Below are 22,960 nucleotides of genomic sequence, written 5' to 3' on the forward strand. Positions count from 1 at the left end.
CTCCTCCAGGGAGCCCCCTGGGTTTCCTTCATCATCACCTTCAAATTTCAAGATAAACGAAGCTAAAAACCCTCTAGCTGTTCTTTCCAAGCTTTACCAGGGGGATGTTTTTATAAGTCCTTATCTACTCTAGAATTTGTGTCCTCTTGGGGAACATGGGTGGTTCGGTTGGTTGAGCCTCTGACTTTGGCTCAGATCCTGATCTCACAGTTTGTGGGTTGGAGCCCCACATCAGGCTCTGTGCTGCCAGCTCGGAGCCTGGAGCTGCTTCCGATTCTGTGTCTCCCTCTCTCTCTGTCCTTCCCCTGCTCCCGCTGTCTCTCTCTCCGTCTCAAATATAAACATTAAAAAAAAAAAAGGAAAGAAAAGAATGTGTGTACTCTTCAATTTAAACCACACAGGCAAACAGGAGCCCCTCCCATTTAGAGGCTGTTCAGTGTTGGGGGCCCCCCTTCCCCCTGCACGGCTGCCAAGAGTCAAATGCACGTGCTCGCCTTATGCTCCCTGCAGGTAGAGTGGGCCAGGCGTGGGGACCAGGACCCCGTGGAGGAGCTGGCGTCCCCGGGCTCGGTGGGTCTCCTGCAGCCTGTTTGGGGGGGGCGGTTGGAAACACTTTTGCCTTCTTTCCCCCTGGGCCCCGTGGTTGTGGTCGGAGCGAAGGGAGGAGAAAGGGAAGGCAGGTGGGCAGGACGGGACGGGCAGCCCTGCCACCAGAGCGATTTTTGTCTCCCCTCCCCTCTCTGTCCCGAGGTCCTCCCGCAAAGAAATCCTCACTGCAATCGAGACAAAAAACCATCCCCAACACGTACGCAGCCCTGTTTTCCAGCCCCCCCCACCTTGTCTGCCGGCTTTTTACAAGAAACTAATTGCGGTGACAATGCTAAGGACAGGCCAATTCTGAGCGTCTTCCCCTTGGACCACGACTTGGGGGGGTGGGGGGGGAAGTGCAGCGGACACATGTTTGCATGTCTCCTACCCCACCTTTTGGCCTTGGTAACTTACGGGTCTTGAAATCAGGGGTTTTCAAAGCCCCATTGATTTTTTTTTTGGTCTCAGCTGAATCAGCCGCCTGGCTCTGAATTTTGGACAAAGCTTGGCTGCTGCTCAGTGATTCTGGTCACTTCCTGGGTGCAGGACACGGCCTCCGTCCCAGAATGCACGCAGACTCCCCGGAGTGCACACTGGCCGTCCCGGGGAGGGGGCGGGCAGAGGACCCGAGGCCTGGGGCCCCAGACTCGCCTGTACCCGTGCCCCCTCACACTCTCCTGTTCAAAGGTTATTGGGGACAGCAGCTCAGTGAAGTGACTTCTCCCCCCCTTGACGGAAACGAGGGGCCACGCGCGGGTCACCCTGGCCCTCTCTTGAACCGGGACCGCAGTCGTGAGAATACAGTTCGGGGTGGCGGGTTCCAGCTGCTCCATATTCGGTATCAGGGAGACGAAGGGGTGAGGGGGGCGGGCAGGGGGGCTTGCAGGGAGGGGTGGAAAGCCTCGTCAAGCCCGTTCTTTTAATAGCTCTGCTATTTGACAATTTGTTTGGCAACATATGGGCTTGCTCTTGTAAACTCCCCTCTTAATAATAAAACAACAGATGGTACAGGAGATCCTTCCTCCAAGCCCTCCGGGTCTTAATGGGATGCCGGCGGCAGGGGCCGGGCCGCGTCCCCACCGAGCCCCCCGCCACGCGGCACCTTGGCTCCGGCGAGAGCTCGCAGCCAGCCCCGGTGACTGCTATTTAAAACCTGAGCAATTTTCTGGTGTGTGCGCCGAGTCGCTCCCCCCCAGCCCCGTCTGATTGATTGAGGCTGTTTGTCAAAAGCTGCCATGCAGTCGCTAAAAAGAAAGGTGCCCTGGGGAGCGGCTAAGGATCTTGATGCAAAACTTCTAATATGTTTTATTGCAACTTGTACTTCAAAGGGGCTGGCTCAACACCAGCCTTTGTCTGCCGCTGCCCCTCAGCGTGCCTACCTGCTCCCGGCAGGGCACTCGGGGACCATTAGCAGCCAGGTGACGGAGGGCAGAGATCACCTCGCTCACGCCGCCCACAGAGGGGACGCCCCCCCCCAGCCCCGGCAGACCCACGACTCTCCATGGAGGTGCCCAGCTCTGGCGGTGACCACGCTGCCCGCCCGCCCGCCGTGCGGGCCGGCCCGGGGGGCAGGTGCGGGGAGTCAGCTGGGGCTGCCTCGGTCCCCCCACCCTCGGGAGGCTGGGGTGATGGGGATGACTCAGCCCTACCTTCGCATACTCCATCAGATCATTGCGGCCCTGGAAACGGTTGTAGAACTCGGGCATCCTCCAGGGAGCGATGACCTGGGCAGGGGGGCAAGGAGTCAGCTGTGGCAGAGCCCGGATGCCCGCATCCTCTGGCCCCCAGGCCGCAGAGCGGGCTTCTCTGTTAAGGGGCCTGAGACTCCAACAGCCACCTGGCTGGGGAGTCCTCCCGCTGCATCCTCCCCGGAGAGGACTCAGTCCGCGTGGAGTGGGCAGTGGCACCCCACTGGGCAGGGGACAGGACCTGCTACACTGGGCAGTGGGGGGGGCAAAGGGAGGGTATTTTTAGAGGCCCAAGCTCTTGGCAGGATGGCCTTGTGACCCCTGCTGGGCTCCCTGCCCTTCTCTGAGACTTGAGAGTTTGAACTAGACAGGCCTCGGGTCTCCTATGAGCACCCCCGCACCCTGGTCAGAGGGCTAGTCCCTCTACCCCCACCCCTCGGTGACGAAGGAAGGGTTCCAGGCACAGTGGGGTCCAAAGACACGCACAGTGCCCTCCACCCATTTCTTTTGCTTTCCTTCCTTCTCCTGCCAGAGCTGCGCTGGGTGGGGAAGGGGGGGTCACAGCCTGACTGAGAGGGCTGAGCTCATTTTCCCAGGGCCCCATCAGCCTGGGGGTGCGAGGGTCAGGTCCCCAAGAAGGGCCCCTGCCTCTGATGGTAAGCTTTCCCCCTGGGGCCACCCCGCCTTAGAATGAGCAGTTACACACACACACACACACACACACACACACACACCGCCAGCGCAGGCCCAGCCGTGGGGGCCCCTACCCTCAGCCCCATCCCAGCCCCTTGGCTCGGCCTCTGCAGACAAAGATCCAGACACCGGACACTTTGTCCACTGCCTCCCCTCCCCAGCTGCTGTAGGAACCCAGAGAGTGGGGGTCAGGAGAGAGCCCCCGTGACCAACAGCCTGCCCCAAGCTAGGGCTTCTAGGCTGGAAGGATCCTTAGAGTTCATTACCTCCAGGCCACCCTCACCCAGCAAGCAGCTGCTGGCCCCTTTAAGGGATAGAGAAGGATGTTCTTCTTTAAAAAAGGGGCGCCTGGGGGGCTCAATCAGTTAAGCAACTGACCAGCTCAGGTCGTGATCTCGAGGTCCATGAGTTCAAGCCCCGCATCAGGCTCTGTGCTGACAGCTTAGAGCCTGGAGCCTGCTTCCGATTCTGTGTCTCCCTCTCTCTCTGACCTTCCCCCACTTGTACTGTCTCTTTATCAAAAAAAAAAAATTTTTTTTTTAATTTTTTTTTTTTTAGTGATTTAACTTCTCTGTATTTTATGCTATATTTACCACAAGTGTAGAATCAATTTAAATGTCAAGTATTTACATATCCTCCCCCCCATTAAGAAATTTAAAAAGAAAACAAGGAAGCCTCTTAGGGCTCCTTCGGAGCTCAGGAAGACACACGTCTTCTGTAGCTTTAGCCCAAAGTGACCTGTCAAGAGCTCAGACCTAGGTCTGTCCTGTCCAGTCAGGCGGCCAGGAGCTACGTGTGGCCACCAAGACCCACAGCGTGGCCGGTCCCCACGGAGATGTGCTGGCAACGCAAAGCACAAGGATCTTGAAGACTTAGAATGGAAACATCTCATGGGTGGTGAGTTCACATGGACAGCAGGTGGACCGATGCCGCCTGGGCACCCAGGCCTCTGTGTGTGCACGCAGTGTATACTAGGGAAATGAGGTCGCCTGTTGCTTTTTGTCTTGTGTTTGTTTGTTTTGATGTGGCCACTGGACAGACTTCAGTGGCCCAGAGGGCTCCCATCAGTGGCACGTTACAGCTCTGAGGCCCAGCCTTGCACACTCGTGTATGCCCAGAGCCTGGCCTGAGTAAACACAGAAGGAAGGAAGGAAGGAAGGAAGGAAGGAAGGAAGGAAGGAAGGAAGGAAGGGACAGATGGATGGACACAGGCCCAGGCCCCACGCCAGGCTGGAGGAGACAGGGCCGGCAGGGGCCGGCTGCAGTCCTGATGTGGGCTCTCATGCCTGGGTGACGGGCCACGGGCAGGGGTGGTTGACTCCCCTGCATCCTGGTGATTCCCACCCAGGAAAGGATCGGGGACTCAGGGGGCCAGGGCTCGGGCGGCTGGGCGACCCCAACCAGGGCTGGTCCCAGAGACTCATCCCAGAACCGTTCTGGCCCAGACCCAAGAAGCCAGGCCTGGGAACGCCAAGAACACAGGCCAAAGGGCGGCTACGTCTTCTGTCCAGCGCCCCAACCTACCCGGGCCCCAGGGCAGTACCTCCCAGGAAGAGTAATGGGCTGGGGTGGGGGGGGGAGTGCTGTGGCCTCGCAGTGGGAGCACAGGATCTCCACCCGCCCCCCCGGAGACCCAGGGGCACTCTGTCCCTGTCCATGGAACCTCCCAGAACTCCACACCTTGCCTCCTCCCACCCTCGCCCCCACCAGCACCATTAGCCCCCAGCGCTCACTTACCTTAATCTGAGGGGCCAATGAGTAGCAGGTGAGCTCAAAGCGGACCTGGTCATTTCCCTGAAACACGGAACAGGAGGATTATCCAGAGCCACAGGACAGGGGCTGGAGCAGGCACAGCACCGTGTGACCGCTGACAACCGGCCTGAGGGCCGCTCAGGGGAGGCCCATCTCCAACCTCAAAACCTTCTGAGGTGGGGACTGTTCTTGGCCTCTTTTCTGCAGAGGAGGCCCCAGCTCCCGCCCTTTAGGTGGAGTCAAGATTAGAATCCAGGACCCCCCAGCGCTGAGCGGGCAGTGTGGGCGTGCAGGTGTGCAGGTCGGACTGCCCGTGGGCCCTGGCGTGTGACTTGTGCACACGGTGGAGTACAGGTTGGGCACTGCACAAACCCAGCGGTGTTCAGATGTAGGGGGGCATGTGGCCCGATGGGGGTACACCTGTCTGGGAACATGATAGGACGTGCACATGTATCATCATGTCTGTGCACACCCGGGGGCTGCACACGCGTGTGAGGCTGAAGGCCTGGCCCCACCGAGATCCCCGTCCCCCCTAGGGGCCCCCCAGCTGCTGGCACCTCAGCCTCTTCCTGACGTCTCTTCCCCCACCAGGCCCTGCCAGCCCCAATCCATGGATCAAGTTCAGGGCCTGGGGTCCGTGGGGCTTTGATGACTCATATCCATAAAGGTGGGAATCCAGTCTCCTCTCTGAGCCTCAGTTTCCCCATCTATATAATTGCAGGCAGGGAATGGAGGGAACCCGGTGACCCCTAAGGGCTGCTTGCTCCGGGGTTCCTCTCTGAACAGACAGGAAACTGAGGTCCAGAGAGAAGGAACTGGCCCGAGGGCACTGAGCCGGGTATTGGCCCCCCGGCCCCACCGCCAGGAGCGTGGCCCTGCCTCTGTGCCTGTGTCCCCTGCTGTAGAATGCAGACCCAAGCGCGAGCGCGGATGATGAGGAGGAGGGGGAAGAGGAAGAGGAAGAGGAGGCCACAGACACAATGGCTGCCAGCATCCTGCCTGCTTCCCGTCAGCTCGGCGCCCACAGGGGGACTTAAGCTGTGGAAATAACAGAGGGGCTTTGCGCCTACTGTGAAAACTGCACCGGCCCAGCGAGGCGGCGGCGGGAATAACATGTTATTTTCCAGAGTCTTGTCAGGCGGCGTGGAAATACAGGCTTCAGGCCCTCTCCGCGGAGCCGGGAGCGGAGGGGGCGAGGCTGTCCCTCCCCGAGGCCTCTCAGGGCCCAGAGCTGAGCCACACGGGCCACCCGGCTCCTCGCCCGCCGGCCAAGCCCCATGTGAGCACCTACTATGTGCTCGCCGGCACAGGGGAAAGCCGCCTGGGGCCAGGGGCACGGTTAACCCTGCTTTGCTGACAAGGCTCAGAGACGTCACGTCACTTGCCCGGGGCCACACAGCCAAGGGCCAACATTTCCATCCTAACACTCGCATTCCCATGACTGATCTGAGCTCTGGACTTATACTCGCTGAATCCTTGCAGGAGTCCCCCCCAGTTCCCCGCCAGAGGTAGGTTCTATTTTTGTCCCTGCCTCACAGATGGGGAAACCGAGGCACAGGTGGGCACCCTTGCCCAAGGCCCCGTGGCCGGCACAGCTCCTGGGGCAGAGGCAAAGGGTAAAAAGCAGACTCGGCGATTTGTGAAGCCTGCGGTGCTGCGTCTCCTCCTGGTGACTTCCCCCCACGGCATCGGGTTTCCCCAGTACAATGGCCGCTTGTGCGTCCCGGGACAGGCGGACACCCGCCCGGACCAACACGGGGTCACCCATCTGTTCCACAGCCGGAGACCCACGCAGACGCCACGCAGAGGCCAGACAGCTCCCTGGGTTCAAACTCTGTCCCAGGTTAAGACCCAAGGTTGGTCCAGTCCTTTCTCCCCCTGGAACCCCGGACCCTCAGCACCAGGGCGGCCCCCGCGGCTGGAGAGGGGGGTGGGGCTACTGTGTCCATATGCTGACTCACGTGCAGGTGTGGGTGCAGCACCCACAGGGCCTGGAGGTGCTGGGGGGGGGGTCCGCCCATCTGTTCTGGGCTAACCATACAGATGGCCCCATTTACAAACCTGCTCCCCGTACCCTTGCCTGAGTCTGGCTCGTATTTCCAGGCCCTTCTTCCAAAAGTGGGAGCGGGGAGGAGGCCCCGAAGGCTGCCACCCCAGCTTCCAAGCAGCTCTCTGCTGGGGGGAATCAGGGCGGGGCGTGGAGCTGGGACCCCCAGCTCCAGCTCTGTACCAGCTGCTGCCGGGCTGGGCCCTGGGTGGGGAGCTGCCTCCCACCCTCCAGGCCTTCGCAAGGGCTGTTCCAGCCTGGGATGCCCTTCCCTTGGCATCACGGGCTGGCTCTTGCTCCCGCTGTGGTCCACCCCCTGCTGGGTTAGGGCTCCTAAGTCCCAAGCCCATCGGGTCCCAGCGGCCTGGCGTGGAGGAGGCCCGTGCTGGATAGATACTCGGGGAGCGAACGGACACACGTGTCAAGGTGATGGCTGGGAAGCTGGAATGAACTTCCTCCATCCGTGACGCAGGATGCCGCTGGGAGGGGCCAGCGAATGGCCACAGCCTCAGGACTGGCCACGCTGGGGTCTCCCCCACATCTGGGGAGCGGGGTCCCCACACTCTGCTTGTACCCCCAGCTCTCTCTTCACCATCAACCCCCGCAGAAACCTCTACCGAGTGTCCCGGCATCTCTCTTTGGGGCGATCGGCCAGACCCCACGCAGGGGGCACAAGCCCCGCTCGCTTGCTCCCCAAGGCCACCTCCTGCCCCAGCCAACCGGGCCACAGGCCACTGCGGGCTGCTGGCTCCTCCCTGCCCCAAACACTTGGCATTTCAGTGGCCCCAGCCCCAAGCCTCCTTGACTCTCTCTGTTCACCCCCCTCAGGTCCAGGAAACTGTCTGCAGAGACCTGGGGGGCTTCCCCAGGTTCTGTAAAGAAGGGAGTATGTCTTGTCCATGAACCCCCAGAAGAGACGGCAGATCCAGGGTAGCACTGCACACCCCCCTCCCCTCCCTTCTCCTGGCCTTCAGGCCACAGAACTTCTGTAGAGGGTGTTCTTTTCAGGACCAAAGTCCCACAGGGACGGGGACCTTGGGTGGCGGTGGCCTCTTTTTCAGCTGCTTTATCTCCAGGGTCAGGCCTCAAATACAAGCCTCTGGTGCCCTCTTGTGGCCAGATGGAGGAGTGCACATAGCCTCAGGTGGTTCCTCCTAGCCTTGGGGGGGGGGGTAGTTGTGGGGGTGGGTTCAGGGAGACCCACCATTCAGTCCATGAGCCCTGAATGCCTCCCATCCTCAGTCCTGGAGGGACCTGGTCCAGGCAGGATTCCTTCCAGAATCCGGATCTGGTCTGCACCTGTCCTGAACCTCTAGGGTCCCATGCACCCTCTCCCACCGCCCTCAAGGCGAAGGGGACATGCACATCCATGTCCAGACAGCCCAGCTCTGTCATCCTGCTCACGATGTGCTCACGACTAGGTTCTAGGGTCACAGGTCTGTGTGAGAGACACCAGTCACCTTCCTCCATAGAAGGAACTCCCCCCATTTCAGTCCAGAACGATCCCCAACACACACACACACCCCCATCCAGCCTGGTGCCTCCTACCGCAGTGCTCTCAGAATGCTGCCTAGACCCCAGCCTGCCACTTCTCACCACAGCGGCTCTGGCTGCGCGCTCCCAGACAGGCTGCTATGCGGGGCTCCTGACCCCCAAGCCTCTGCACAGGCGATCCCTCTGCCGGGCACGCCCTTCTTGTACCCCGTCGCTCATTCACCCACACTCCTGCTGCAGGTGGGTCCGCCTCCCTCCCCTGCCTGCGGCCCCCATGCCTCAGAGGCTCCAAGCGCCCCTGCATGCACCTTGTCCTGTCTGTCTGTCTGTCTGTCCACTCTCCTCTCCCTTGCTAGGACACAGGCTCCCGGAGGGTGGGAAGAGCCTAAGAAGTTCAATACTGTTGCTGGACCCGGCAGGCGTCCAGCCCTTTCCCAAGTATATGCTTGCTGACCTCAAGCCAAGCAAATGAATGAGTGAACACATGAGCTCTGGCAGACATGAACCAGGGCCACCCTCAAGTCACATCTCCTCTGTCATCACCTAGGCTGCAGGTGTCTCTGTGTCATGGCAAGCCAGTCTGCTCCCCCTCCCACGGCCCCGACCCACCTGGGCAATGGTGGGGGGCCCTGGGTCAGGCTAGCACGAGCGTGCTGGTAAGGTAGTGAGTTCCCTGTCGCTGGGAGGTGCACAGTCTGCTGACCCTGGGGTTGTCAGAGAGCCAAGTCCTGTCCCGGGGGCTACTGGTGTGTGGCGTCCGGTGACATTGAGACCCCACGACCACAGAACCTTTCTAATAGCACTGTCCAAGACTCGTCTGCATTGGAGTCTCCTTTCTCGAGCGCGGCCACCTGTGGGCCAGCATGCGGACGGTTCCCTGCCTCACTGGCCCCCGGGCCCTCCCTCAGGGTGCACCGTCTGCACAGGCGCCAGAGCTGGGGGCATGCCATGCGCTGACTGGCGTCCCCCACAAAAGCTAAGCTGAAGCCCCAGCTCTCAGTACCTGAGAACGTGATCTTATTTGGAAATAGGTTTTTATAGGGGAGATGGAGTTGGGATTAGATCGTAAGGGGGGGCGCTAATCTGATAGGGCTGGTGTTTGTATAAAAGAGAGGAGTTTGGACACAGAGCGAGCCGCGCACGGAAATGAGAGTGCCACGTCTACAAGGGCTTCATGATGACGCCTTCCCGGCCCCCTGTCCGAGGGAGCTCGGCCCCAGAACCGTGAGACAACATACTTCCGGGACCAGAGCAGCCCCAAGTCTCTGGCCTGGGCAAGCTAAGACCGCAGGGGCCACACAGCCAATATGGGGTTTCCAACTCTATCCACTACCTTGCATGGTGACTTGTGCTCTGTGACCTGGGCCAGCGGTGACTGTCCTGAGCCACAGGGTCAAGTCTGCCCAACTGCTCCCCCTCCCCGCACCCAGACAGAACACACACACGGACCTACACCTGCCTCTCCTGGGCGCAAAGCCTGCAACCGCCCTGCCTGTCCCCTCTGCCCAGCGCCCCCCAGCGCCGTCCGTCCAGGGGCTCACCTTTCCCGTGGCGCCGTGAGACACATACTTGGCTCCCTCTCGCTGGGCGATCTCCACTTGTTTCCGGGCGATGCAGGGCCTGGCGAGAGAGGTGCCCAGGAGGTAGCGGTCCTCGTACAGTGCGCTGGACTGGATGGCGGGCCAGATGAACTCCTCCACAAACTCCTTGCTGACGTCCTCGATGAACACCTGCGGAGAGAGGAGCCTGTGGAGGGAGGCCCGGCAGGGGTGGGGCCCCGCCCCCAGGACAGACACTACTAATGGATCCTGGAGAGATGCGCCTCCACTTTTCTTTCTGCATCTGTGGCAGACATCACTAATCAACCCTCGCATATCGTGCTCTCCCGCCATTCCTGCACTCACAGCAGACATTGCTAATCAATCCTGATACATCATCTAGCTGAAATGTATGTGGTCCTTCAGTCCCTCTCCCAGCCCAACATTCTGGGCCTGAGATGAAACTTGTCACCTAAGGTCTAAAACAGTAGACAGGAGATAGTAATCCACAAAATCTCTCAACTAGGGACGATGTTGTCCCCTAGGAGCAGTGGTGATAGCTGGAGATATTTTTGGCTGTCACACGGGTGGGCTGCGGGAGAGGGGTTCTGGTACCTCATGGGTAAAGGCCAGGGATGTGGCTAAAGATCCCAGAAAGCTCAGGATAGCCAGCTACAGGACAAGAGTGCCAAGGTTGAGGGCCGCCTGGGTGGCTCAGTCGGTTAAGTGTCTGACTTTGGCTTAGGTCACGGGGTTTGAGCCCCATGTTGGGCTCTGTGCTGACAGCTCGGAACATGGAGCCTGCTTTGGATTCTCTCTGCCTCTCCCCTGCTTGTGCTCTGTCTCTATCTCTCAATAATAAATAAGTGTTAAAAAAAAAAAGTGCCAAGGTTGAGAAGCCCTGATCTAAAGGAATGGCTCTCAGAGCAGAGACCTCTGGATGCCCTCAGGACCCTTTCGCAGAGACTGAGTGAAAAGATTTTTTCGTTTTAATTTGAGAGAGATCCAGCATGAATTGGGGTGAGGAGGCAGAAGGAGAGGGAGAGAGAATCCTAAGAAGGCTCCATGCTTGGTGTGAAGCCCAACGTGGGGCTTGATCCCATGATCCTGAATCGTGACCTGAGCTGAAATCAAGAGTCAGATGCTCAGGGGCGCCTGGGGGCTCAGTCAGTTAAGCATCCGACTTTGGTTCAGGTCATGATCTCACGGTTCGTGGGTTTGAGCCCTGCGTTGGGCTTTGTGCTGACTGCTCAGAGCCTGGAGCCTGTGTCTCCCTCTCTCTGCCCTTCCCCCACTCATGCTCTGTCTCTCTCTGTATCAAAAATAAACAAAACATTAAAAAAACAAAGGAGTCTGGGGCGCCTGGGTGGCTCAGTCGGTTAAGCCTCCGACTTCGGCTCAGGTCAGATCTCACGTTCGTGGGTTCGAGCCCCGCGTCAGGCTCTGTGCTGACAGCTAGCTCAGAGCCTGGAGCCTGCTTCCAGTTCTGTGTCTCCTTCTCTCTCTGCCCCTCCCCCTCTCATGCTTTGTCTCTCTCTGTATCAAAAATAAATAAAACATTTTAAAAAATTTTTTTAAAAAACCCAAAAAAACCCCAAAGGAGTCAGATGTTCAACCGACAGCCACCCAGCGCTCGGAAAGATTTTGTATAATGGGGCTAAGCTATTATTTGCCTTTTTTGCTCGGTTGACATTCACACTGGCACCTCAGGACAAATGAGGGCAGAGACACTGCCACCGTGTTCCTAACACCTTGTTGCCACCGTGATAATTTCACTTAAGAACAGTCTTGAGGGGGCGCCTGGGTGGCTCAGTCGGTTAAGTATCTGACTTCGGCTCAGGTCATGATCCCACAGTTTGTGGGTTCGAGCCCCACATCAGGCTCTGTGCTGACAGCTGAGAGCCTGAGCCTGCTTCGGATTCTGTGTATCTCTCTCTCCTCCTCCTCCTCCTCCTCCCCCAGTCACGCTCTGTCTCTGTGTCTCTCTCTCAAAAATAAATAAACATTAAAAAAATTTTTTTAAGTCATTATTAAAAAAAAAAAAAAGAACGGTCTTGAAGCTGTAACAGTGATAACTTCTGTTGAATCTCAAGCCCAAAAGGCGAAATACACATGAGGTCCTTCTGTTGCGTTCCAAAGCGAGTTACAAGCTAAACTAGCCACTTTTCTTCATGAAACATCGTTTGAAAGGATGACTGACAGACAAAACAGAGTCTTTCAGACTTGAGTGGCTGACATTTTTCACAAAAATGAAGTGACCTTCAGGGAACACTGAGTATTTGTTGCCAATGAGAAAATTCAGGTTTTCCAGTAAAAATTAGGATAATGGACAACTTCCATCTGACAGCTTCCTAATATCTCCCTGAGTAGTGGTGAGATTGACAAATGCGATGTTCTCTGATATTTTACGATGAAAGTTATTAATATTTGGAAGATCCGTATAACTCAACAAAATAGTGGTTTTCACATGACTAATGAATGTGTGATGTTACACAATCTTGCACGGATGAAAACATCCATCCAAAGTGTAAGATGGACCAGTGGATTTTTTTATAGTTTATTGTCAAGTTGGTTTCCATATAACACCCAGTGCTCATCCCCACAAGTGCCCTCCTCCATGCCCATCGCCCCCCTTCCTCTTACCCCCTCCCCCTTCAGCCCTCAGTTTGTTCTCAGTATTTAAGAGTCTTTCATGATTTGCCTCCCTCCCTCCCCCTAACTATTTTCCCCCCACTTCCCCTCCCCCCAGTCCTCCATTAGATTTCTCCTGGTCTCATGTTAGACTTATGAGTGCAAACATATGGTATCTATCCTTCTCTGCCTGACTTATTTCACTTAGCATGATACCCTCGAGGTCCATCCACTTTGCTACAAATGGCCATACTTCATTCTTTCTCATTGCCATGTAGTACTCCATTGTATAGATAAACCACATCTTCTTGATCCATTCATCAGGTGAGGGACATTTAGGCTCTTTCCATGATTTGGCTATTGTTGAAAGTGCCACTATGAACACTGGGGTATGTGTGCCCCTATGCATCAGCACTCCTGTGTCCCTTGGGTAGATCCCCAGCAGTGCTATTGCTGGGTCATAGGGGAGTTCTATTGTTAATTTTTTGAGGAACCTCCCCAGTAGATTTTTAAAATTTTATTTTTATTTTTTTTGAGAGACACAGAGAGAGAGAGAGAACACACAAGGCAGAGTGAAGGGCAGAGGGAGAGGGAGAGAGAGAGAATCTTTAGCAGACTCCAGTGCAGAGTCCTATGCGGGGCTCAATCCCACAACCCTGGGATCAGATGCTCAACTGACTGAACCACTGAGGCGCTCCCGGACCAGTGAGTTTTAATGCCTGACAAATTCACTGCTGGGGTGTCACGTTTCCCATCACACTGATCTTTGAGAAACGATCCCCCAGTTGAGTTTAGGTGCAGTATCAAAAAATATCCCCAACTCTCAGAAAAGGCTATACAAACATTCACGAGGTCATGTTTTCTTCCATCATGCCAACCAAAAGAGAGCATCGCAAGATGGATGAAGGCACAGTGACAAGTGTCCACCTGTCTTCTGCTAAACCAGACACGGAAGAGAGCTATAAACATGGAACATACACAATGCTGCTTTTAACAAGCCTTTTTGTTTTGGAAATAGTTATTTTTCTGAAAAAAATGTCACTTATGTTAACATAGAATGTGCTTAATGTTGTTCTTTAAAGTGGGTTAGTATGTTTAATTTCAGCTTTTATTTATAATGTGGTATCGATAGATGTAATCCACAGAACTATGGGGCACTCAAGACTTTTCAAGAGTGGAAAGGGGTCATGGGATTCTTTATATTAAATTTGCAACTTCCTGTAAGCCTATAATTAGCCTAAAATGTAACTATTTTGAGGGGGGGGGGCGCCTGGCTTGCTCAGTCGGTTAGGCGTCTGACTTCGGCTCAGGTTGTGATCTCACAGTTCATGGGTTCAAACCCCACGTTGGGCTCTGTGCTGACAGCTCGGAGCCTGGAGCCTGCTTCCGATTCAGTGTTTCCCTCTCACTCTCTGTCCCTCCCCTGCTCACGCTCTGTCTCTCTCTCTCTCAAAAATAAATAAACATTAAAAAATTTTAAATAAAGAAATAACTTTTTTTCAATGACGCAAAGAATGAAAGAAAAGGAGAATTAAAGCAAAAGCAATGAGACTATATAGCCTGCTGGTCTGGGCAAGAAATTCCCGTTCCAATTCCAAATACACGAAAGTGTAGGGGGTCCTTAGAGTGCAAGGCTCAGGATGACGACTAATCTCGTCTTAAAAATGACCGATCTAGAGTAACGAACCAATGACAGATCTTTACACAAAAGCCCAACTTGTGCAAAAGCCCAGCTCATTTTCATTCAAGTGCTTTACTCTCACCTTCTGGGTTCCTGCTCAGACACTCCTCTCCTCTGAGACACCGGCCTGCGGCCAGTGATGGGACATGGCACTCATGCATTCATTTTAACGCGCAAAGTGTGCCAGGATCCTTCTTAGGTTCTGAGAACCCCACAGAAGTGCCCTGCAGAGGGGACCAGTTCTGACCAAGCAGGTGGGCAGATGGCTTTGCACATCGTGTCTGCTGTGTGCCCAAGTGAAGGGGTGACGGTGCCAGGGACGTCCCCGTGGGAGCAACTCAACCTTTACACCGTGAGCCTACGTGAGCCCTGTTCACCATCTGGGCTCCACACCCAGCAGAGGGCCTGTCTGCCACATAATCAGATGCTCAGGCAGGGCACTGAACTCAACTGGAATTTTCTGATTCTGGATGGAAGGATGGACAGAGGTAAAAGAGGAATGGGCAGGTAGATGGATGAAGGATGGATGAAAGAATGGGTAGATAGATGGACAGATGAATGGATGGATAGTTGATGGTTGGATGGATGAATAAATGGCTGGCTGGCTGGATAGAGGAGTGAATGGATGGATGGATGATAGTTGGATGGATAGATGAGCAAATGGATGGATGCATGGATACATGAGTGAATGGATGAGTGGATGATGGATGGATAGATGGATAGATGAATGAATGGATGGTTGGCTGGCTGGATGGGTGGATGGATGGATGGATGGGTAGATGGATGGATGGGTGGATGGATGAATGAATGGATAGGTAGGTGGACGGATATGGCTGGCTGGCTGGCTGGATGAGTGAATGATGGGTGGAAGGACAGAGGTATAAAGGAGGGACGGGCAGGCAGATGGATGGATGCAGAGGAGGAAGACGGACGGGCAGGATGGGGAGGTGGTGGGAGAGTGGGGAGGGAGGCAGGGAGACGATGGCATCCACACACCTGAAAACAGAGGGAACTGAGCTCATACCCTTGGAGGCAAGAGGACCCAACTGAAAAGGGTGCAGGGGCCAAGGAGCCCTGGGGCAGCCAGGCCCGCTGCTGCTTCCGCCAGGTCAAAATGCCACTTCCAGCCCCAAATCCCACCGCCATGTGGTACCTTTTTGGCCCCGAGCTTCAGCGCCTTCTTCCTGGCTTCCTCAAAGTCTTCCTTTTGGCCGATGTTGGCCTGAGAAGCAGAAGCAGAGAGACCTGCTCAGCCCAGGGGCATAAAGGAGGGAGGGAGAGGAATTTCAGCCCCCTCTCCCCCTGCAAAAGCCACCTACTACACCCCTCAAATGGAGGTGGCGCTCACTTACCAGGTGACCGTGAGCAAGGCGCTTCTCTCCCCTCACCCTCCCCTACCCGAATGACAAGGGGACAGGGCGCTATTAGGCATATTGACCTCGGCTGCAAACCAACCATCTTGACAACAGCTGGACTTCTGTGTGGGGCACTGTCCTCATTTCCTCTGGGAACAGAAACTTCTTTTCAGGGGCCTCTTTCCATAAGAATGGAGGGGAACAAATCACGTCCCCTGCTCACTGCAGGGATAGGCCCGTGGTCCAAGCCTAGCCGGTCAGCACCCTTCCTGCTGCAGCCATAGTGACCCATACACGGTGGGGAGTGGCTCAGGCAATGGGACTACTGTCGGAGCCTCTGGAGGAAGCCCTCCTTTCTTGGCGACAGCCAGGCTATGGTGACGTGGGCCCTGCCTGCCCTGTGGAGCGGCCAAGAATGAAGCCAAAGAGAGCTGGAGACAGATCTGGATAAGCACCTGGATCCAGCCTCGCCTGAAGCTGTCAAAGCCCCAGACTTCTCAATTACACAAGCCAAGAACGAACTTGGTTTTTTGTTTGTCCGTTTTGCTTAAACTGGTATGAATGAGATTTTTAGAATTTGCACTCAGGAATCTTGACTACATGGGGAAGGGCTCCAAAGCTGCATCTGGTCCATTAGAAGCGGATCTGGCTTGATCAGTGGTGTCTGCCGGACTCGGCGCGAAGGAGTGGCTCACACATAACCTGTTACCTGTGGCCTGGGACCTATGTGCCACCCCAGAACTAGGGGGTCACTGAGAGCTATGCCAGCTCGGTCACCCCAGGATTTTACGATCTCTGTAGAATTACTGGAGGGGGGGAAACGAGGGACTTCTGGAAATGGGAAGACTGTGCCTTCCATGGTCCCTCCTGCAGGCCAGCGCCCATAGTCCCTTGCAGGCAGGCTGGCCAAGTCGCACCGCCAAGCTCATTTCTGGTGTCCCCTGCTCCGGTCACCCGCATAGAGCTGGCCTCCTCTGTCTCTGCGGGGCATCCCAGACCTGGGGACACTGTGGATGTTCACTTGACAGGTGAAGAAAGGGAGGCAGAGCAACAAGAAGTATTTGCCTACCATTCAAGACAGGCTTAGGGAGGGGAAGAGGGGCTCAGGGGGAGTGACAGTGAGCACATGGACAGCAGGACAGAAGGTAGAAAGGTGGACACATTGGGAGCCTCCTTACCAGGTAGGCGATGACGTCATAGCCTTGTTCCTTCAGCCACACGAGAATACAGGAGGTGTCCAGGCCGCCACTGTAGGCCAGGACCACGGAGCCTTTGCTGGACATCTTGTCTGGGGGAGGGGGCGGTTGTTGAGAAAGGACAGTGGTGACTCAGAGCCAGCCCATCCCAAGCGGCCAGCCCCCACCTTGACCTTGGGGAGCCTCATCCCCTGCACCGGCTGCCACCGGAGGGTTGGCAAGGTGCTCACCTGTTACCAAGGCCGGCTGAGAGGCGGTTCCTTCCCCCACCCCTCCCCCCACCCCGGGGACCTGACCGCACACACTGCACACGCACCCCTACAACGCCGTAGGGGGGGCTCTGGGAATACTGAGAGCAGCTTGAGGAGGGGGGAATGGAGGGATGGGGGAGATAGAAAGCAGGTCTTGGAGCCAGTCCCCCACCAGCTAGAGAAGGTGCCTGAGGCTGAGCTCTTGGGACAGGGCCAGGATGTTCCGGAGACTTGGGCGGGGCCTCGGGCAGGCCCTGGGGGGCCTCGCGTAGCTCACCCCGCACCCCCACCATGACCCGCGTGGTGCCTGTTGGGGAGGCAGACACTGGGGCTCACATAGGTGAGCAGCCGGCTCAAGGTCACAGAGCTCGTCCCAGCATGCAATGCTGCCTCCCCGCCGAAGAGGAGGCCAGGGTGCAGAGCCCCCTCCCATGCACCCCTCCCGCGGGGACCCCAGCAAGCCCTCGCACACGGGGATTTCAGACTCTTCTCAAAGCACCTCAGTGACCAGCGGTCCAGGATGCAGACGGAGACACTGAGGCCCAGAGAAGGAAGGAGACAGGCGGATGGGGGGGGTCCTTCCTGGAGGTATAGAAAGACCTGTCCCTCTGGGGCAGGGACAGACATGTCCCACCTTATCCATCTCCTCAGCTACACTGAGGCAAGAGGACCCCCTGTGTCCTTGCCTTTGGAGCGGCTCTTTCTTCTGTCCAGAAGGCTCTCCCTGACTCTTTGAGCTGTTAGGCCGTGCCCCGCACCCCCCCCCCCACTCTCCACGAGGTCCTGAGCAGCGCAGTGAGTGTACCCACTTCGCTAAAGACCAAGCTGAGGGTCACAGAGGTGGTGGGGCCATTTGCTGGAGGCCATACGGTCCACAGGCTGCAGGACCAGATTTGGACCCAAGCCATCTGGTCCCAGCCTCCCTGCATGTGGTCCCGGCTTCCTGCATTTGTAGGCGGCAGCGGGGGCTTCTTGTGTCTGGTGAAAGTGTTTACACAGGAGTCTGACCGAGGTCAAGGTCTTCCTTAGACACTGCTGGTTAAAGCCGTGGACAACCCCCCACCCCCGCCCCAGCCACAGGAGCCCACAAGGGGCACCCGCTGTTGCCACCACAAAGGTGCAGGCTCCCGCACCCTGAAAGCCTCCCTTGTGCCACCCGGTCCCCCAGCCCTGTGCAGAGCCTGGACAGGGCCCGGCGGTGACACCAGAACACGCCTCCTGTGTGCAGACGCATGTCACTGGCCCACTGGCCAGCCCCGGGGCTCACACACCCCGTGGACACACACGAAGGGAGAAACCCCGTGGAGAAGTGAGGTCAGTGGGGGGGCGGGGCTCTGACAGACACACACGACTTTGGCCTCCACTGTGCATTCGGCCACCTGCCAGGCCCTGTCCCCAGCCTGGCTTGCTGGCAACTCAGCAGACCCTGACCCTGGCAAGTGCAGCCAGGCGACGGGCCATCGGAAATGGAGGGAAGGAGGGGCGCCTGGGTGGCTCAGTTGGTTAAATGTCTGACTTTGGCTCAGGTCATGATCGCACAGTTCGTGGGTTCCAGCCCCACATCGGGCTCTGCGCTGACAGCTCGGAGCCTGGAGCCTGCTTTGGATTTTGTGTCTCCCCCTCTCTGTTCCTCCCCAGCTTTTGCTGTCTCTCTCAAAAAATAAACATAAAAAACAAAACAAAACAAAACAAAAGAAGAATGGAGGGAAGGAGGAGGGAGGAAGGGAGGGAGGGGGGCTCTGCAAGTACCTTGGGTGGGGACGCGTGGGTTCCCGGCTTCTGGAATCGGACTTCACGGCTCGCTGACCCACTCTGCAGGAGCAAAAGCCGTCTCAGCTGCCGGAACAGCCATCGGTGAGGCCACAGACCCTGAACCTGGCCTTGCCGGCTGCCTGACCCCTTGGAGCAGGCCCTGCTCATCACGGAGGTCTGGGGAGGCCCAGGAGCCACCCGCCCGGCCCGCCCAGCCCAGGCCGTACTGGAGTGTTGTGTGCAATGGTGCAGGGGGGCGGGGGGCGGGGGGCGGGGCGTAGCCTGCTGGGCATCTTCCAAGGCAGCTCTACGGAGCCATACTTGATACACAATAAACCACATCTATTTCAAGTGGCCTATTGAGTGTGAAACTGTCCCCACAACCCACATAATGATCCGGCCTGTGCTGAGCCCTTCCCTGTGTGTTACCTCCACTTTACAGACAGGGAAACTGAGGTTCGGGTTAGGAACTTGCTCAAGGCCTTGCTTGGCTGGCTAAGCGGCAGAGTCAGGACTCAAACCCAGAGCTGCTGGGCCCCTGGCGGAAGGTACAAGGCCCAGGGCAGGGAAACGCTGGGGCCAGGTGTGGTCTGGGAAGCCACAGGTGGCTCGGACACCCCGGCGTGGCTGGGGTGGGCTCAAGACAGGGAGGGGTGAGGCGAGGCCAAGATTCACTCTGCTCTTTGAGTCGCCCCACCTCTGCCGCCTCCGAAAGGCACCTGGAGGCCAGACGGTGGGCACCGGAGTCAGGGAGAGGAAGCCCCGAGGAGACAGACAGACTGCCCCGTTCTGCCCAGTGATGCCATCACGGCACGTGCACGCCGTGTCCTAATTGTACCCCCGCTCCCATAACCCTGAGCTCCGCGAGGACAGGGACCGGCTGGTTCCTTGCCTACAAGAGAAGGTGAAATCCCGGCAAAGCCCGGAATTCTAAGCATGCTCTCCTTCCTCCTGCCAGCCAGGCCGTGTGCATGCATGTGTACCAAGGACCTTGGCCTCTGGTTCTGAGCTGGGTGAAAGAATGCACATGTCTAGGACTGAGCGCACGTGCATGTGTGCGATGTTCGGGCCTGTGTGTGTAGAGATTAGCAGGGCAGGTGGGCTGGGCAGTGATACCATCGGACACTGGCATCTTTCCAGAGCCCCGCCCCCCCAACCTCGGACCGGTGAAGCTTTCCCTCCCCCAGCCAGCAGGTCCCTGGGCTGTGCGATGACACTGATGTCTGTCTCCGTGAGCGGAAACTAACAGAGCTGAGGCCTCGAGTTGGGGGCGGGAGATGAGAAGAGCCCATCAGCCCACAGGGTGACAGTGAGGATTCAGCGAGATGCTGGAGGGAGGAGCCAGAGCTGGGCACCAAACCTGTGTCCACTAGACTCTCCTTACCTCGGTCCCGGCTAAGCTTCGGCCAGTCCCTCACTCTCCGAGGCTCAAGCGAGCCATCTGCACGACCTGAAAGCTGTTCTAGTTCTGACACCCCAGGACCCTGGGCTGCCTGCCTGGAGGAGGTGTCTAGCAAACCCTCGTCCCACCTCGCCCTCCATGAAGGGCCCAGAGTAAGTTTTTGCAGCTCCCAGGCACATGCCCACAGCCAAGACCACCTCTGTTCCCGCACTCCCGTGCCAGCCCTGACACCCTTCACCGGAAGACAGACACCTTGGAGGAGGGAAGAAGGTGACCACGTGCCAAGATGCCTACCAGCCTGGTCCGAGTTGGCAAGGCAGGTGGCATTCTCCGTGGCCCCAGCGCGAGCCACCCCACCAGCTTCCCATGCACCTGCTAGGCCAGCCTTGGACACTTCCTCAGTTCTAATGAAGTGCCATTTCAAGGTGGCAGCGATTACTAATGATCAATAATATTAGCTATCATTAACACGTGGGGCTCAGAAAAGGTAAGCGACCTCTCCGGGTCTGCGGGTACTGGGACTGAAGCCTAGGCTGAAAGCAGACCGCCTGCTCTTGGGTGCCCCGTGCCCTGTACACGCTGGACTCTAGGAGACCACAGACCGCCTCCCCCTCACTTTTGTCTTCCAGAAAACAAAACCCCCAACGATTCATCAGCCATCAGTCGCATATTTATCTGCGTTAGGGATACAGCCTGGCGCATCTTCTTCCAGAACCACTCCCTGACCTTCCAACTCCGCTGGGCTGGGTTCGCTAGAGTTTTTTTTAAACCCTAGCTCTGCCTAAGCTGCAAGAATTCTCTCTGACTTGAGGGGGCTTCCTCCTTCTAGGGTTTTGCCGCTCCTCTCACTTTGGGGCGCTCTTTTGTGTCTGACAGAGCTAGGCTGCAATTCCACACTTTGACCAGGAGGTGCCGCTGTCGGGTCTCGGCCTGACCACTGGCCTGACAGGTGCTGCTCACCTATCTGCACATCCTTGTTGAGACTGGGGGGAGATTTTCTTCCCAACTGACAGATGAGGAAGCTGAGGTCCAGGGGCTTCTCCTAGACTAGACATGAGCTGGCTCTCAGCAGCTGCGGCCTGAGAGCCACATCAGGAACACTGGCTTTCTTGGAGATGGTGGCACTCCAGCAAACAGCGTCCACCCAGGGTTAGGGGTCACTTGCGAGTCAGCTGTGGCTGGGAAGGTTGAGTCTCTACTTCTGGTAAAAAGCCCCTGAGACAGGTTGTGTGGAGACTAAGGAGACCTCCCCGGACTCTGGTAAGGGTCAGGCAAACTTCTAAGAGCCTTTGGAGCACATGGTGGAGGGAAGAGTGCATTCATTCATTTGTTGACCCAATTAATAATATTACAAAGCCTGTTGGGCACATGGCCTACCCCCAAGTCTGGGGAGCGGACACACCAGGGCCTGGAAGATCTTCTGTCACAGCAGAGCTCAGAGCCTTAGACCCTGAATTCCAATGAGTTTATCTCTTTCCACATGGATGCCCACAGGCAAGGCCTTCACTTCAGCAGCTCTGTGCTCCCATAAAGGCATCTGGCTGTCCTGGCTTGCCTCCCAGGACCCACGGGGCTAAGATGAAATGGGACACGGGAAAGTGCTTGCACAGCAGGTAAGTCTGGGCCTGGGCCCCTCTGTGAGTCAGACTCCTGGGGCCCTGGGCCAGGGGAAATGGCCCCTTCACAGCCAAGTGACGGCAAAGCCCAGAGCAGGCAATCAGTTGATGGGGCCCATGTGACTACTAGGGGGAACTTGGACTCTACAGCGTGGGGGCCTCTCTCCTCTGCCCCACCCAGTGCCGGGCCCAGAGTCTAGGTGGTTCTCAGCACGCGGGACAGGTCCCCACCCCACCCACCTGGCTTCCCTGCTTGGGCTCCGAGAAGGGGATGGAAGGAGGGAAGGGAATTTAGAATGAAGATTCCTTGGGTCCTATCCATCCATTCCTTTTGTGGCTCTTTCTGTCTACGATCTCCTCGACAGAAGCTTCCGTAGGAGGGTAGAGATCTTGTCTCCCGTCTGATGTCCCCGGTTTGGCACGCCCCAGACAGTTAATGAGTGAACGACCCAGCCATGGCCCTCAAAGGTCTACAGAGATTGCCCCACAGTCTCGTACTGTTTCCTGACCCTTAGGAAGCAGGCACTCGGCCCAAGGTCTCACCCGGTTGTGCCGGCCTTCCGGGCTTGGGGCGGCTGACTCCTGAATGTGCCCCATCACCAGCGAGGGGCCGGGAAGGAAGGATCAAAGCCCAGGGCCCATTTGATCCCTCCCTGGGAAAAAAGCAGGTCTGTACTTGCCCGAGACCGCGTGCTCCGGGCCTCGGGGGACGCCCCCACTGCGCAGAAAGGAACACTGAGGTGGCAGGTCACGCGGCCTTCTCAGGAAGCGCTCTGGCGGGACGGGAGAGGAGTTTTCTCCATTTCACAAGGACTCTCCCTCTCCGGAGGGCGCAGCCGCCCAAGGGGCCAAAGGCAACAGCAACCCGGATGGCGGACATTTCCTGCGGAGCGGCCCCTCCCACAGCCCGGAGCCCAGTGCGGGCCAGAAACCGGGCACGGAGACCCCGCGCGGCGACCGCCTCCCCCGGGTGGAGAACGCTAACCCGGTTCAGGAGCTGAGACTGACGCCCCCTGCAGGGGAGGGAGCGCAGTCACAACCAGACTCCGCCCATCTGGCAGCGGTAAACTGAGGCTCGGGGGCTGGGGGAGGGGCCGATACGCCCAAGGCCCCGGGCGAGGGGCAGAGGTGCGGCAGGAACTCCGTTTCACGCCGAGAAAGGGAGGCGAAGACAGAGACGGGGCGGGAGTGGGGGGAGGTCAGAGAAGGGGTGAGAGAATCGGGACCCCTCCCCAACACACCCCTGCCGAACTCCCAAGGTCTCTGTCTGGGGGGG

The 22,960-nt window shown here is 57.4% G+C and overlaps 1 protein-coding gene across 1 annotated transcript in view; it reads right to left on the reverse strand.

The window, feature by feature from the left end:
- ASS1 (argininosuccinate synthase 1) overlaps positions 1-18,726 on the reverse strand; it is a 47,109-nt gene extending 28,383 nt beyond the window's left edge. The window contains exons 1-6 of the mRNA XM_029920898.1: positions 18,664-18,726; positions 16,646-16,755; positions 15,266-15,334; positions 9,804-9,992; positions 4,707-4,763; positions 2,238-2,312 (exon numbers count right to left, since the gene is read on the reverse strand). Coding sequence (XP_029776758.1) covers positions 2,238-2,312; positions 4,707-4,763; positions 9,804-9,992; positions 15,266-15,334; positions 16,646-16,750 — 495 coding nt within the window. The 5' untranslated portion in view covers positions 16,751-16,755; positions 18,664-18,726. The remainder of the gene's footprint in view (positions 1-2,237; positions 2,313-4,706; positions 4,764-9,803; positions 9,993-15,265; positions 15,335-16,645; positions 16,756-18,663) is intronic.
- Positions 18,727-22,960: the final 4,234 nt, after the last annotated feature.

The sequence above is a fragment of the Suricata suricatta genome, chromosome 13, assembly GCF_006229205.1.
Source record: "Suricata suricatta isolate VVHF042 chromosome 13, meerkat_22Aug2017_6uvM2_HiC, whole genome shotgun sequence".
In the NCBI taxonomy this organism is placed as follows: domain Eukaryota; kingdom Metazoa; phylum Chordata; class Mammalia; order Carnivora; family Herpestidae; genus Suricata; species Suricata suricatta.